Source organism: Cygnus olor, chromosome 2 (genome assembly GCF_009769625.2).
Source record: "Cygnus olor isolate bCygOlo1 chromosome 2, bCygOlo1.pri.v2, whole genome shotgun sequence".
Taxonomy (NCBI): Eukaryota; Metazoa; Chordata; class Aves; order Anseriformes; family Anatidae; genus Cygnus; species Cygnus olor.
Genome location: NC_049170.1, coordinates 41,363,457 through 41,378,334, shown reverse-complemented (window position 1 = coordinate 41,378,334; position 14,878 = coordinate 41,363,457). Strand labels below are relative to the sequence as shown.

Here is a 14,878-nt window from a genome sequence, read left to right as displayed (position 1 = left end):
AAATTTATGCATCATCAGCAATTAGAAGAGATGAAAGTGTCTTTCCTTTTTTTTTTTTTTTTTTTTTTTTCCTTTTCTTCCCTTTTCCTGATTGTGATAGATGCTTTAACTTGTTACAGGTACTAGAGTAAGAAGAACACCATCATCAACAAAATCCAGTGCAAAAAAAGTGAAGAAACGAAACCCCTGGTCAGATGATGAATCCAAGTCTGAAAGTGACTTAGAAGATAATGAGCCTGTGATTATTCCAAGAGACTCTCTGCTTAGGAGAGCTGCAGGTACCCAAGCTTTTGTGAAATGTGCATTGTGACTGAAAGTTTAATCTACAAACCTCCATTCTCATTTGACCACAGCATTCCGTTGGGACTTTATCTCCTACAGATAGCTTGCGTTATATTTTTTTCACTGTGATGATTCTGAAAAAACTCTTAATGGCAGAACCAGGAATTGCTACAAAAGCAACTGTAACTTTGTCTGGAAATCTTTTACTTTATCCAAAACAATAGAATAGAAATTACTCACAAAAAAAAAAAAAGACACTAATGCATTTATCTTGTCAAACAAGGAAACAAGGCAATGTTTGACAGAACAACTCCAAAAGTGAAATGGCTAAAAAAAAAAAAAAAAAAAACAGAACAGTCTAGGAAAGTCAGAAGTATCAGAGTCTGAAAGTTTTAAAAATTTCTAAGTATTTGATATTAAAAAAAAAAAAAAAGATTTTTCTGGAAAATTGTTGATCGATTTTTCAAGCTCTTGATTAGGAAGAATGTTCAAATTATATAGTCAAGAAAACTTCGATTGTAAGTGAAGGATTCTTATTCCTTAAATGTGCTTATACAGTGATGTCCTCATAACGCCATAAGCTGAAGGTACCTGAGCAAGCAACAAGAGGTGTCAGATATTTCATAGCAGTTTAAAATATATACCTCTATTCTTCCAGACTCAGACAAGTTTCTTTTCCCCCACGCGTTTTGTGTTGTATAATCTGAGGCAAGGGTTGTGTAGTGACTTCCACTTTATTAATGTAGTAACACAACCAGCTATCTTGAAATGTGTAAATATGTATTTTTCTTTCAGCTGAGAGGCCCAAATATACGTTTGACTTCTCAGAAGAAGAAGATGATGCCGATGATGATGATGATGCCAACAATAATAATGATTTGGATGAACTTAAAGTAAAAGCTTCTCCAGTTACAAATGATAGAGAGGATGAGTTCGTTCCCTCAGACAGTTTAGAAAAAGATGAATATGACTTCTCCCCAGCTAAATCAAAGCCATCTCCAGAGTAAGTACTGGAACTCAGCAGTATTTATGTTCTAATAATTTTGTGTATGTAGAAGTCCTTAAACAAAACATTGATCAATTAGTAATCTACCTGTGCCATGTAAAATAAAATTTATACATTGCTGGGTAGGAATGAAAGTCTTAGCGTTGCAGTTGCCCTGTGCAGGGGAAAACTTGACTTACCCATCTGTAATACAGTGTCGGTAATGTCATCTGTTAAAATGCCTTTAGTAACATTTTTTGGTTTTCCTTCTTGCACCAGCTTGGTATAGAGAACTATTGATAAAAACGTAGTACTGTTGTTTTTAAATGCTTACAGTACATGACTGGAAAGTGATTGTAAGAATTTGACTGCCACAAGCATACATAAAGGTGCTAGAAATGCATTGTAGTGCCCAAAGAGGAATTTAATCTCCTATAGATACTATAATGTCTGCATATTTCAGTGTGTAGTTAATGCAATTTCTTTTTGTGTTTGGAAGAAGGAAAACGTCTCAAGAGAAGAAAAATCAAGATTTTGGGAACATCTTCTCTTTCCCATCTTACTCTCAGAAGACAGATGATGGTGAGCTTGTTTTCACTGATCTATTTGCCATTAGCAACTGTTATGGACTGTGTAAGGGGATTTATGTTGTTAACACAAAACTCATGAAGTAGTTGTAGAAGAAAGATATCAAGATTTATAAAGGGGAAAGAGGTTCTGATCAACAACATAACTTGTATCACAGTCATAGTACATCCATAGCCTAGCTGTAGTATCAGAGGAGTGTTTCTGTGAGATTGAATTTGACTAACTGATGAATGATTTTAAGTATGCAGTGAACAAATCTTAATTTAAACATACTCTGTGATTATAGATACAACAAAATTGGACAGTGATGAAGAGGATTCTACTCCTGTTTTCTCATCGTCTTTCACCCCAAAACAAGCAGAGAAAATTCCAAGTAAAACAGTAGCTGCTAAAAAAGGTAAGTGTAGGATTATCCCATAATTCAATCCTTTTTTAAAAACTCTTCCACCTTTGAATCATCTCTTCACATCTTAAAAGTAGGAATTGCATTCATATATTTCGGACTCAGTGGCTTTCAGGAGAGAGTGTGAACTTCTTCCAGCTTCTTAATGATAATAATTTCTTTCTTTCCACTGTAGTGTCAAAACTTAGTGCTTTCCACGTATGGAGTTGATGCTCAGCCTTTGATTAGTTAAACTAATGGAAGGCTTTTACCCTCAGGGAATAAATGAAACATGGTGTCTTCGGGGTTGTAAATAGTCTTCTATAATGCATCCAGCTTACTTGAGGGAGAGTAACTGCAAAGGAAGAATCCCCAAGAAATATTTAAGTCCTAAGTGGACTGTCACATTAAGTTCTGCTTGGCACAGTTGTATTTGGTTGGTTGGTTGTTTTTTTTTGATACAGACAATGAAAGGCTATCCTTAAACTTCATAGGTGAAAGTTTCTTTGTTTATTAGTTAGGATTTTAGAACTGGCAACTTGCACATTCTTAAACTGTGGAATTAAGGACAATTCCAAGCAGAGCATGTTCATTGTTTGGATTTGTTTCTTTAGCTGTACACGGGTGGAGTTTTTGTCTCCTCTCCTTTGCCCAAATTATTCATGATCACAGTTTGATGATCACGGGTTGTTGGACAGTACAGTGATAACCTAACGTGCTTAGTTCTTGGTCAGCTAGTCTCCTAGTCGTCTCCTCAATTCTGTGTCCATCCTCATGCCCTGTGTCAGCAGCCCATTCAAAACCCATCTTCTGGTATTGCAATATTCCATTCACTCACCCTCATGCTGGGGAATGCCCATTGTGTAGCTGAAATAATTATTCCAGACAGCCGTTTGATTTTCTGTGACTTCAGAGCTTGGATTTGTGAGGACAGGAAGCTGACACTAAAGAACTACTTGTTCTGCCTTGCTGTCTGTACAGTCACGTTCCCTTCTCAGATAAGGGAACATAAAAGAATAGAAGGGAAAATAAGGGATTAGGTAGGAGTTCAGTTCCTTTTCAGACTTCAATCAATTTGAGATGAAATCTCCTGATCTCTGGTGCGCACTACAGAGGATCAAGAGGCTGCTGAGCTTGCTTTCCATGCACTCTTTGAGAGGTCTGTGGTTCTAGTGCTTTATAGTAAGCCTAAGAGAAATCCGAAAACCAGTCTTACTCTGATTGTAAGCAGCTGCTTGCCTTGAATAGCCCATCTGGCAGATTCCAGCAGTGAGAAGTCCCCTGTGCATCAGCTGTGGGACTGATTCCATTCCTGAGCTTTCTGCCAAAAACGTGGGCTTCTTGAGAGCGTGCGTACCTTGACGTCACTGCAAATTTCCATTTTATGTCAGGATACCAAGCGGAGAGCTTGGCTCTCCTGATCAGGCCTAGTTGCTGTCCATGATCCTTCCCCGTTGTACAGGTGTATGGTGCAGGAACCACTAAGACAGTGGCTCAGAAGCCCACTGGGGTTAGTACAGAGGGAGATGAGTGTTCTGGAAGCCATGGACACTATTACTTTAGCTACCAGGTGCCGTTTAAGAGGTCTGTCATCTTTGGACTTGCTGTTCTACAAGAGACTTCCCAGGAGATGACCAGAGACGACAGGCTCAGTTTCGGGGGAAGAACAAGTAGTGTTTGTGACAGCGTATTGTACCACTCCCCAGTTATTTCCTTCTCCCTAATTCCTGGTTTGTCAGCGAGGAGCCCACGCCTTTTCTAACATCAGTTAACAGAATTTGAGGACGGACTTGGGGCCAACTGAACACAGCTACATCTCATGGCACATCTGTGGGGTAGTGCTTGGCAATGGAGCGTATTTTGCTTCAACATCACCAAAGTAAAAATAAACCAACATCAGGGGCTGAGGTTTAGACATCCTCCTACAGTACTGTATAGGTTTTGGCTAGGTAATTGTGCCTTGCACAATGTCTTGTGCTGTTAATAAGAAATTTGCCTACTAAAAGATGAAAGAGTGTTTAATTCAAAGCACTGGAATGTACTGAAGGCACCGATACCCCTTAATTAAAGTGCGACAAAGGAAACCTGTATTTCTCACCGTTCTAGCATGCAAGTTGAAGTTTGTTTTTGCCACGTGCAGAAACTGCTCATCTCATTTTAATATCTGCCATTCATGCTATAATCTAATAAATAGAATATTCTAACCAGTATGTGAATTTAACATATTTAATATCGCTAACTTCCAACAGCAAAAGTAGATGCGCCACCTAAACCCAAAAGGGCTCCCAAGGCCAAGAAGGTGGAAACTATAAACTCTGACTCGGATTCAGAATTTGGCATTCCAAAGAAGACCGCAGCACCCAAAGGTAAGAATTTTGGTGTAATGCTGATCAGCAGCATGCAAGTCTGTGCGCTCTGTAACACAGGGTCACTATGACTTTCAAAAGGAAGTAGAAATAGTCTCTAAGTGTAGAACCTCGTTGGTTTATTAGTAAATGAATCACTAGTGGATTACTCAGCCATGAGCCTTTTGTGTGACAAGAGTAGTTTACTGACTTTTGACAATCAATAATGTGAACTTTTTATCTGACCTTAACTGTTGAGAATGCATTTAATAACGCCAACCCCCTGTTAATTGCTCAGCTCTTCTATTGGGTGCTGCTTAGGTTCATTCTTTGATCTCAACTTCATACGAGTCAGTAAAATTCTGGTAGTTGGTAACTCTAATAAATAAGGTTTTCTGGCTCTTGTTGGCATCCCAGTCTCAGATGCCAGAGTCCTCAGAAGAGAATGACAGCAGCATATCAGCATACGCAGCGATTTAATCAGAACAGTCCGTAAAGGGAAAGGATGTGCCACTGCTGGTGACTGCAGTTAGCAGTACATTTACCAAGCTGTGAAGGTGAATTAAATGCTGCGTAATTAGTACAGAAGGCTACTGAGGATTTGCAGTGCGTCAGGAGTCTAGAAGTTTAGCTAATGAAGTTTGGCCCTGTCTTGAACCAGCAGCATGAACTGATAGGGTGAATGGTAACTTCAGAAATATAAAAGAGATTTAAAACTGTGAATATCAAATACATTGTATTTTACTGCTGTTGTGAAGATTGTTAAGCTGTAAACTAAATTTCACCTTTAACACATAGACATTACTAAAATGTAGTACTTTCACATTTTTTTTCAGTTTGCTGAATGTTGTTTATTTATTTACTTTATTAAAAAAAAAATCGAAACTAAATTAATATATTCTCTCACCTAGGAAAAGGTAGAGGGGCAAAGAAAAGGAAAGCATCCAGTTCAGAAAACGAAGGTGAATACAACCCTGGGAAGAAGACACCTAAATCTACACCAAGCAAGGTCAGTTTCTGCTATGGTCCATTCTTCTTGTAAAATAACAACAGCAATAATAATAATAACAACAATACCCTAATGGATTACTTTAACTGAAAGGTACGTGTTCTTACTATATATAGTTTGCCGATACAGCAACAGGGGTGTAGGTGTTAGAGAAGGTTTGCTTCAGTTGTGACTGTTCGAATGCAGCATGCGCAGAGCTTCACAACTGATTCGTCTTTTCTTTTCCAAAGAAATCGAAGAAGGCCGCTTTCGACCAGGATTCGGATGTGGAGATCTTTCAGTCGGGCTTTGCCTCTGAAACTGCCCCGAAGCCCCGGACAGGCCGGGCTAGAAAAGAAGTTAAATATTTTGCAGAGTCTGATGAAGATGATGATTTTGATATGTTTAATTAAGTGCCCGAAGAGCACACAAATGTTTTCCAACAACTATCTTGTGTTGTCCTTTTGTCCCTTCTGTCGCAAACTTTTGTACATTTGACTTATTTTATGTGATAATGTAATTGATGGTTTTTATTATTGTGTGTAGGCATTTTAACATTTTGTTCTTACACCTACAGTTTTATGCTCTTTTTTACTCATTGAAATGTCATGTATTTGTCTGACTGGCTTGTAGAGATGTTCTAGACAGCTGTGCTAAAGCACATTTTAATTGTCATGGTTGCAAACAGCAAACCTGCTTTTTGAAATGAAGTTTAAACATTAAAAAATGGAAAACTATCTTGTGTGTGTGTGTGCATGTGTAAAATTTGGACTAGAGGGACTATTTCTACGCAGGTTTTTTAAAATAAATATATTTTATTCTTTGCCAGGAGACTCCATGGAAAAAGGTAAACAGTATATGAACATAGAAAGCATTGTTAAACAATCTCAATGTACAAACAGAGCCAGTGAAAGTACATCACAGACTTGCTAGAATATATAAAAAAAAAAATCCACTAGTGCTTTAAATGAAACCTAAGAAACTGACACTTTAAATCTGTTAACCATTCTACCACAGTTTTCACTCTGCTTCATGGTGATTTAACAAGGCCAAGAAGGCAGATCCTCTCCTTGTATTTCTGGAAGTCCTAGCTGTACTTCCCTAGCACCCGGGAGGCTGGATAACCCAGCTAGTTCCCGGCAGTTGATTCTTAAGGAAATACCCTAGACTCACCAAGTCAAAAGCTGTAAATGAGTCTGCTGGTTATCATCCCATGAAGTTTCCCTAATGGCTTGTGAACAAGTAAACAAAAACATGGTAACACTGAGAAGTGTTTCTGCCTTGGAGGCTATCATTACTGTAGAAATGTTGTAGTTACTTGTGGAGCTAGGTCACCAGCCAGGTAAGAAACCGCTTTTTTCCTTTTAAAGTGACGTTAACAGTGGAACAAATGACATCTGAATAACTGATCTGGCAGTTACTGCTGATACTGATGTCTTTTCTGCTAGTGCAGTGAATTTTTGTATACTTTTTACAAGGAAGGAGATGCAAACTGAGGGCATCAAAGAGAAGTTTTCATTTAACTAAATCAGACGGTCCTTTCGACTTCCTTTCCTGGATGTGTACAGTAGTCCATTTCGTCTGGTTGGTGTCTTGATCGCTTTAGGTATGAGAGACAAAAGGAAAGCACCAAACATCCAGTATAGAAAGTACAGCCATACAGTTGTATGTACAAAGTCATCAGAATGCAACCAGAATTTAAAGTCTGAGATCTGTCTTGTCACCATGCAGTCTTGAATGTTCAGAGGAGAAAACAGAAGCTTAACTATTTTTTTTTGCATGAAATGGCTGATTTAGAGTTTCAAAAGTTTGCATTTTCTATTTTTAAGAGTTTAAACAGCAAGGAGTATATATCGATACATATGAAAATTTCTTGGTCCTTGTTGAGTTTTTATCTATATATATATACATATATAGATATATATTAAGTCCAGAAACTAAGCAGCAGTAAAAATGTTTCTCTTGCTTTTCATCCCTGTACATAAGGTATTAGGAATGTCTGAAGTAGCTGGAAAATGTCTTATTGCACCATGGGGGATTGACTGACACTGCTGTTATCCACTGAACTAGGTGAGATACTGGGACTGTGTTCTGCAGTGTTTCCATTTGAGGTTGGTGTCAGTGGTTCGTGTCCTTCAGAGTTCTCCAACATTTCCTGAATGAGAGGCGGCATGGATCCAGGAATTTCCATTTTCAATGTAATGACACGTTCTGCACCTTTAAAAAGAAAACAAAAAGAAGTTCTTCCCATTAGGACGATTTGTACAATTTCTTTTTCCTTAGCACCATCAGTGGTAATTTCAGGGTACATTATTTTAATGGATTCGGTGTCTCCCTCTGTAGTTCTGCATACAAAATTACGTATGTGAACTGCTTCATTCATTGCAGGAAAATGGAGTTAGATGAGCACTCCTTAGCAGATTAGTTTTTAAATTGTGATCATAGCAATTGATATTACAGCACAGGTAGATTGGATGAACCGCTTCTTTTCAGAGATGGAACCAAAATGGTATTAAATGATACTGACAAATTAAATTCAACTGTGACCACTTAGATGTCTTTATGAATTGGAATATACTTCACAGTCTTTAATCCGGACTGGATCTGCAAGGAGTACAGGAGGACAAAAATGCTGCCTGATTCATGTTAAATAGGTCCTCACCTATTTAACAGAGTAGGCGTGTTAAATAGGCGCAGTAATATGTCAGAAGTAAATATTTCTTTTCCACATAGCAAACTGTGAAGTAAGAATCAGAATTTAACAACCCCTTGTGCTATAAAAGACCAAACTCAGGCAAATGGATACTTTTGTGAAGCTGCCTTCTGTAGCCCGCAGGTGTTTTGTCTCGTGCTAATTAACCACAAAAGTACACAGAAACACTGTTCACATCTGATTTAACTGAAGCTAACCACCCTTCACTACTTCTCCTTCAGTAACAACAATGGGTACTTTTATATAGAGATGGCTTTGCAGGCTATTGTGTGTAGGATTAAACACAATTACTATATTAATCCTGACTACTCAGACTGTGAGACAATAACTAACACTAGTACGGGGGGAAAAACCCAATGCACTAAAGCACGGTGCTCCTAAGATGCATTGAGGTGTCTTGAACACGTCACACATGCTGGAAAGACCAACGCACACCCTGCCCAGTTCCCTCACACCACAACATCTGCCCCGTACAGGCAGCACCCTGCCAGGCACTGGGCTGTTACCTCTGAGGGACCCGCGTAGGGACTCGTAAATTACTGACACACAGAGGAGGCCTCATGTGCTGGATGGACAGAACTCCTTGGAGAAAAGAGAGGTTATTGCTAGGGAAAGCTGGATCTGTAAAGCAGCGTAAAGCTGCCCCTCTGAACACTGCTACCTGCTGCTGCTTCCAGGGATAAGCAAGCAACAGTCAGAAAGCCCTGGACTATTTTCAGGCACCAATAACACCAATGCAACCTAGGTGCTACATTCTGCTGCAAACAGGTAGTGTATTTGAAGGACTGAAAGTAAGTTACTCAACATTCAGCTACTAAGTGGTGAGGACCATAAAGAGACTTAATTCAGTATTTTTGAATTAAATGTCTAACAGCGTATACAGTAAAGTTCCACACTGAGGCACGAATGTGCTTTACATAGTTTGTTGCTGGTGGGAAAAGGATTTCATCTATCCATCAGGACAACTTCAGACAATTTATAGCATCAACCTCAGAGTTCAAATATCTGGTATAATACATCTCATAAGATTCCTGACCATCAGCTTAAAATGAGTCAAATGGAATATGAATCTGTGCTTTTTTAAAATGAAAAAAAGGGGAAAAGAGCCAACAAAATTTAAAAGAAAATATCCTGACTATTGCAGAAACATTCCAGAGGGAGCCTGTGGATATATTTTGCTCATCCACGTTGCTACAATGTACGCGCTGGAGGGAGCACACTCCCTCACAGCAATAACCCCAGGCTGGAGGGGAGAGCTTGTGTCCATGCCTTAGCTGAGGAGCTTCAACAATCATCTACAAGGGCAATGACCAACTTCCCACACGAATGCTGATGAAGAAGTCCCCTAACTAACTAGCTTAACTGTCAGGAACAAAGGAGCAAGCACCACAACTGCAAAACCACTGATAACTTCACACAGAATTGCATGAAGAATGTAGCACTGTGTATGTAAAGTAGAACCAATTTCAACATGGCAGTTACGTGATCAAGAGGGAAAAGAAAGGTGAAGAGGACCTCCCAGTTACGTTAAAAACAAACAAACAAACAACCGCCCAGGTCTTTTGGCCTGTTTCCTCTGAAAGTAGCACTGAATTACTGTGAGATGCGGTACCTTTTGCACTGATGCTACGAAGATCTGTGATTTTCATTAAAATCTTTGGAAACATATGAGGCTTGTTGGGTCGTCTCTTTCGGATATAAATTTTCAGTGCCTCAAGCAATGGTTCCTGAAGCTTATCCACTTTCATCGGTTCTTCGAGGTCCTGGCGATCTGCAGAAAGTATCAGATCACCGATTTTAAATACATTTTTTTCATCACAGAAAAAAAAATCACAGAAGTGAAAATCTTCCATGTTCTTAATTCTCCCTGAATTTCATCATTTCCTCCGCTTATGTGGAGAAATACGCTGTGCAGCTTGTATTCCCTAGGAAGATGACAAATCCCAGCTTCCCAAAACTTGGACTCATTTTCCCTTGGTTACTGGGGACGTTTGTCATTTGAGTGAATTACCAGTACCGCTCTCTCCACAGGGAAAATACCTTGCTGCAAACAATACTTAGAATTAATTTTGTATGAATAATTTGTAAGATAGCTAGGTATACAAAGAGATTACAGATGGTTTATTTTTTGCATCGATACCAACCCAAAGTGAGTTACCATCATATATCAGCAGATGGCAGTGCTAGCTTGAGTGACAGCAAATGTCACCATAAAGCAGGATACACCAGTAATACATTCAAGACGTGTCAGAATCCATCACTGCTTTTGATGGGATATGGTTAGAGACACAAAACCAGAATGATTTTGTACTGAAGGTCCACTGTCAACAAAGACTGACTTTTGTTGTTAGAACAGTTGGTCTTTAATAGCACTTAAAGTACTGTAAAGTGTACTATGCAAAAAGGAGTATCAAGTTCGCATTTCAGTAAAAAGGCGCAGCTAAACACAGTCTGATTCTAACGCTCGTTCAAAATTTGCACAGTAGGAGAGAAAGTAGGTGATTAAAATTAACAGAAACTTACAGAGAATTTTGGAAATTATCTGAGACTTTTTTGTCTTTTAAATCTACAATTTTATCTGATTTTACCTGGCACTGTCCTTTTCAGTTGTAATCAGACCCCCCCCAGAATCATAGCCTACTTTTTCTAAAGAAGTTTGTCACCAATGACGTCTGTACGAGTGTAACTATGTGCATGCAATCTTATTTATGAGCAGAAGTTGCATAAAGGGCGTCTTGCTCTAGCACAGGTCATTCATTCACACAGGTGCCCACATACTGCTTAGGAAAAATGCAAGAGGATATATATATCCTGTGGTCCTTTATGAGGCAGGCAGTATGATCAGCTGCCTGACAGTCTGATCCACTTCATTCAAAGCCCTAATAAAAATAGTAACTATCACCAGTGGAAAACAAATCTTTAGTGTAGGTGGCTGTAGATAACTTCTGCGTAATATATAATAATACTACGTATGTATCTTTATATTTATATATATATATATATATATATATATATATATATACACACACGTTTTAGTGCAGGAAAGCCAAACAAGTAAAACATAAATGAAGAACTTATCGTGTCTGTCCTTTTCAAACGCATCTGAATTCGCGCAGTACGGTACCTCCACAGATTAGGCAGATGGCACTAAGGAGACCGGTTTCTGTATCATCCATTTCCAAAGGCAGGAGCTGGTTGGCAAACGTGAACACGAGATCGGTCAGCGGGCCAAATCCAGCATTGTGCATCTGAGTTCGGTTTAGGGTAAGGCCATCTGAAAAGGTCATGGTGTCTTGTTCTGGCGTGTATCTTGTGCAAATTCTAAGGATCTGTGGAGGGATAAAAAATGAAATCTGAAGAATTCAGTCCTTGAGAGGTTTGCTGCATATTCCCAGTGCGGCAAATTACCCAAGGAACTGAAGCACATGTTCATGTCAAAGCGATCTGAAATCAAACTCCAGTACGTTCAGTTCCAGTAGCACAAAATTTCTCTAGTACAACAGAAATAAATACTTAATAGACTATGATTAGCCTTCTATGCCAGAAATTGGTCACTTCCAAATTTACCCTCTAGTTACGAAATAATCAAAACTTACATGCAGTTCCCATGACTAACTCATCAACATTACCGTAACAATCACAGAAAGTGCTCTTTAATTAGTATGCTGTACACGCCTACCTATAGGACGTTATTGCAATGCCGCTCTGATCCCAGCAAGACCATAAAAATGTCTCACCTTTTCAAACACACACGTTATTTCATTGATTTGGGGGATCAATTCTGCATGACAGTGCTTCTCTGGGTTGTGTCTTTGGTAAGGACAAACTCCCCTCTCTGTCTCGTGTGAGTACAGATAGCTTCGAGTTGGTGAAGGAGGCAGAACGTACCTTGTGCTTTGGGGTTCCCTCATTTCAGCCGTGATAGCAAACCACAGAAAATACTGCTGTATTAACACAGCCAGATGCGCAGCAAGTGAACAAATACTCAGTTGGAGCAAGGACAAAATGGAAAAGCAGCCAAACAAGCAGAGGCACAGAAGGTAATTCCTGGCCATCACTAACTCGAATAAAACACCATCCCTGCATGCTGCAATGTTCCCCTGTCCCTCCCCCGTGCCAGCAGGCTGCCGTGCTCTCCCACAGACCAGTGCAGGAGCCGGGAAGTGCCAATGCACACAGAGGCAGGACTTCTGCTAGAGCGCAGCAGTACTGCTTGCTCAGAAAAACCAGCCTACTTCACTCCTGGCTTTTTCAACTAGAGAGGAGCCCGGCTTCAGGCCACTGTACGGTTAGTTTTTGTCAGAAGCCAGATGCTGGCACAGTAGCTATATGCTGGTTAAGATGATCTCCGCACACATTTGTGCTTTGCCCGTTTCCCTCTCCACAGCTCAGGAATGCTCCACTGCTCGGGGATCGCATCAGGCTTGCCCCAGGTGCCACCTCAAGATGGCGAAATCCTCGCTGCTCACTGCAGCTGCGAAGCCACTACTCATCTTATCCTTCCCAGGCGGCAGGACAAGGTGACTTTTGAGTCAGAAGTCCTTGCTGCTCTTCTGCCACTTCCTTCCCTCGAGCACCTTCTCAACACGGCCACGGCTGGAGGGGAAGCCACGGCCCCGTCCCACTGGCAGCGCCCTCCCCAGAGCCGCTGCAGGGACAGCCCCCACAAGGCGCTGCTTGTCTCGCCAGCCGGGAGCTTGCTTCCGAGCGGATTAGCAAACCTTGGACCTTCACATGGCAGCACGTGGCCAGCAGCCTGAGGGGCCTGCCCGACTTTGCTCTTTCACTGTTAGTGCACGGGCTGTGACGCCGAAACTCCCAGCAGCCGGACTCCTGTGAAGCCCCAGCGGTGCTCGTAAGGGTGCAGAGCCGCCTGCGCGGTGCCGTGGTGTCCTGCTGCACGCGAGGTGTTTGGTTCTGGTGTTTGCCTGTATGACACCACCCCGCACTGACCCCGGACAAAAGAGCACTCCAGGGGAAGATGCGGATTGACACCTTTAAACTGGACGCGGAGGAATGCAAAGCACAGGAACGAAACACCGAGGATGCTCTGCACCACGGTACGAAATGCCCCTGGGGTAACATCTGCGTCGGGAGTGGAGCTGTAGCGTGCGGCGCTGCCCCGTGTGCACGGCTGTTCCCGACGAGCGCTGGTGTAAGGATGCAGTGCAGGATGTCCGTCCTGCGGCACGCTTGTGTAACATATCTCAGTGCTTAATGTTTCGAAAACCAGAGGTGGGAGAAGGCTTATCACTAAATTCAACCAAACTAAGCTAATCCAAACCAAAATCTTGCGGAAGTCCAGCTGATTAGCTAAGGCTGCGGCCCTATTTTTCCAGGGCCCGACTGCATTTATTTCCCATACAGTCATCTTACTTTGTTTTAAAGATTCGACTGCACAGATTTACACAAATGTAACTGAGCACAGGGAGAATTTTAATTACTTCTGTGACTACCCGGGCTCTGAGTCAGAGGCCCCCACCACCTGGCAGCCGACCAGGCTGGGGCTGGCCCTCCCACTTTCATCTTTGCCTGGCAACACTGCCCCAAACAAGCAGGGAGGAGAACGAGGAGGATATGGCATGTGAGAGACCTACCGGGAAGCTCTTATTTCTCTTTTAAAATTCCTTGGTAAGAGACTTAATGGGGTGCATTTCTGCAGAAGGCTCTTGAGCTGTTTTCCATCTGAGTAATAACCTTATCTCACATTGTGGGTACACGCCGAAGCACCAAGACTCTCTGTGGTTGGCCAGATGTGTTTTACATCGTTCCCCTACCCCTGAATTGGAATAAACTCTTGAACTCATTCAAATCAATGACCAAGAGAGGCACAAATACAAACGCACACACTCATGTTCTTCACTAACCACAAATTCCCTCTAATATAAGTGATCTGAAAAGGCTGATGGTAACTCCAAAGGTTCTGAGTAATTACCGAAGTGTATTTGAGGATTATTAGCAGGAATTAATGTTACCAAGCATGGCACCCCCTCAATAAAAGCAAGCATGTTTACCATGGTCTATGCTGCCAGTAACCACCGGCGGCTCTCTCCCCTAAAGTTCACCCTTGCTTGTACTTTGATATCTTCAAAAGGCTTGCTAAAGAGAGACTGGAAGGACCCGCCAGAACAACAAACATCTCTTCAGAGCCCACCTGGAAGAACAGACCGTGGAGAAAGGAGACACCACACGTTGGAAACATTTGTCATCCCAGACAACTGGAGGCCGAGCACGTGCCTCCTGGTGTACGACAGGCTACCGACTCCCTCGTGGTCCCTGCGTGCCGTCAGCCCCGCTCCGTGGCTCTGATGCGAAGACCTAACCGGTCACTGCTCCTCAGGGCTGCAGCTGAGGAACACTTCCAGGCTGCACCCACATCAGGAACAAACTGGGGGTTAGGTTACGTGGCCCAGAGCCCCACCAGCATGCACAGGAACAGGCTTCCAGGGGCCTTCCAAAATGTATCATTAAAACCTACGAGGCCTGTGGAATTTAGTTACTTCCAGGCGCAGGCAGCGGCTGGGAAGGCTCCTCACAAAAGGCAGACTTCAGGCTTTTGTACCTAAATGCTGCTTGAGCCTTTAATTGGATGAGC

General features: G+C 41.6%; 2 protein-coding genes across 8 annotated transcripts in view; one reads left to right on the top strand and one right to left on the bottom strand.

Moving 5' to 3' along the window:
* TOP2B (DNA topoisomerase II beta) overlaps positions 1 to 6,307 on the top strand; it is a 64,539-nt gene extending 58,232 nt beyond the window's left edge. The window contains exons 30-36 of the mRNA XM_040550264.1: positions 120 to 278; positions 1,078 to 1,285; positions 1,767 to 1,849; positions 2,142 to 2,252; positions 4,487 to 4,603; positions 5,494 to 5,591; positions 5,822 to 6,307. Coding sequence (XP_040406198.1) covers positions 120 to 278; positions 1,078 to 1,285; positions 1,767 to 1,849; positions 2,142 to 2,252; positions 4,487 to 4,603; positions 5,494 to 5,591; positions 5,822 to 5,983 — 938 coding nt within the window. The 3' untranslated portion in view covers positions 5,984 to 6,307. The remainder of the gene's footprint in view (positions 1 to 119; positions 279 to 1,077; positions 1,286 to 1,766; positions 1,850 to 2,141; positions 2,253 to 4,486; positions 4,604 to 5,493; positions 5,592 to 5,821) is intronic.
* Positions 6,308 to 6,365: 58 nt separating this feature from the next.
* RARB (retinoic acid receptor beta) overlaps positions 6,366 to 14,878 on the bottom strand; it is a 331,581-nt gene continuing 323,068 nt past the window's right edge. For all 7 annotated transcript variants that reach the window (XM_040550265.1, XM_040550267.1, XM_040550266.1 and 4 more), the window contains 3 exons: positions 11,408 to 11,612; positions 9,896 to 10,054; positions 6,366 to 7,787 (listed from right to left, as the gene is read on the bottom strand). In XM_040550265.1, coding sequence (XP_040406199.1) covers positions 7,591 to 7,787; positions 9,896 to 10,054; positions 11,408 to 11,612 — 561 coding nt within the window. In that variant the 3' untranslated portion in view covers positions 6,366 to 7,590. The remainder of the gene's footprint in view (positions 7,788 to 9,895; positions 10,055 to 11,407; positions 11,613 to 14,878) is intronic.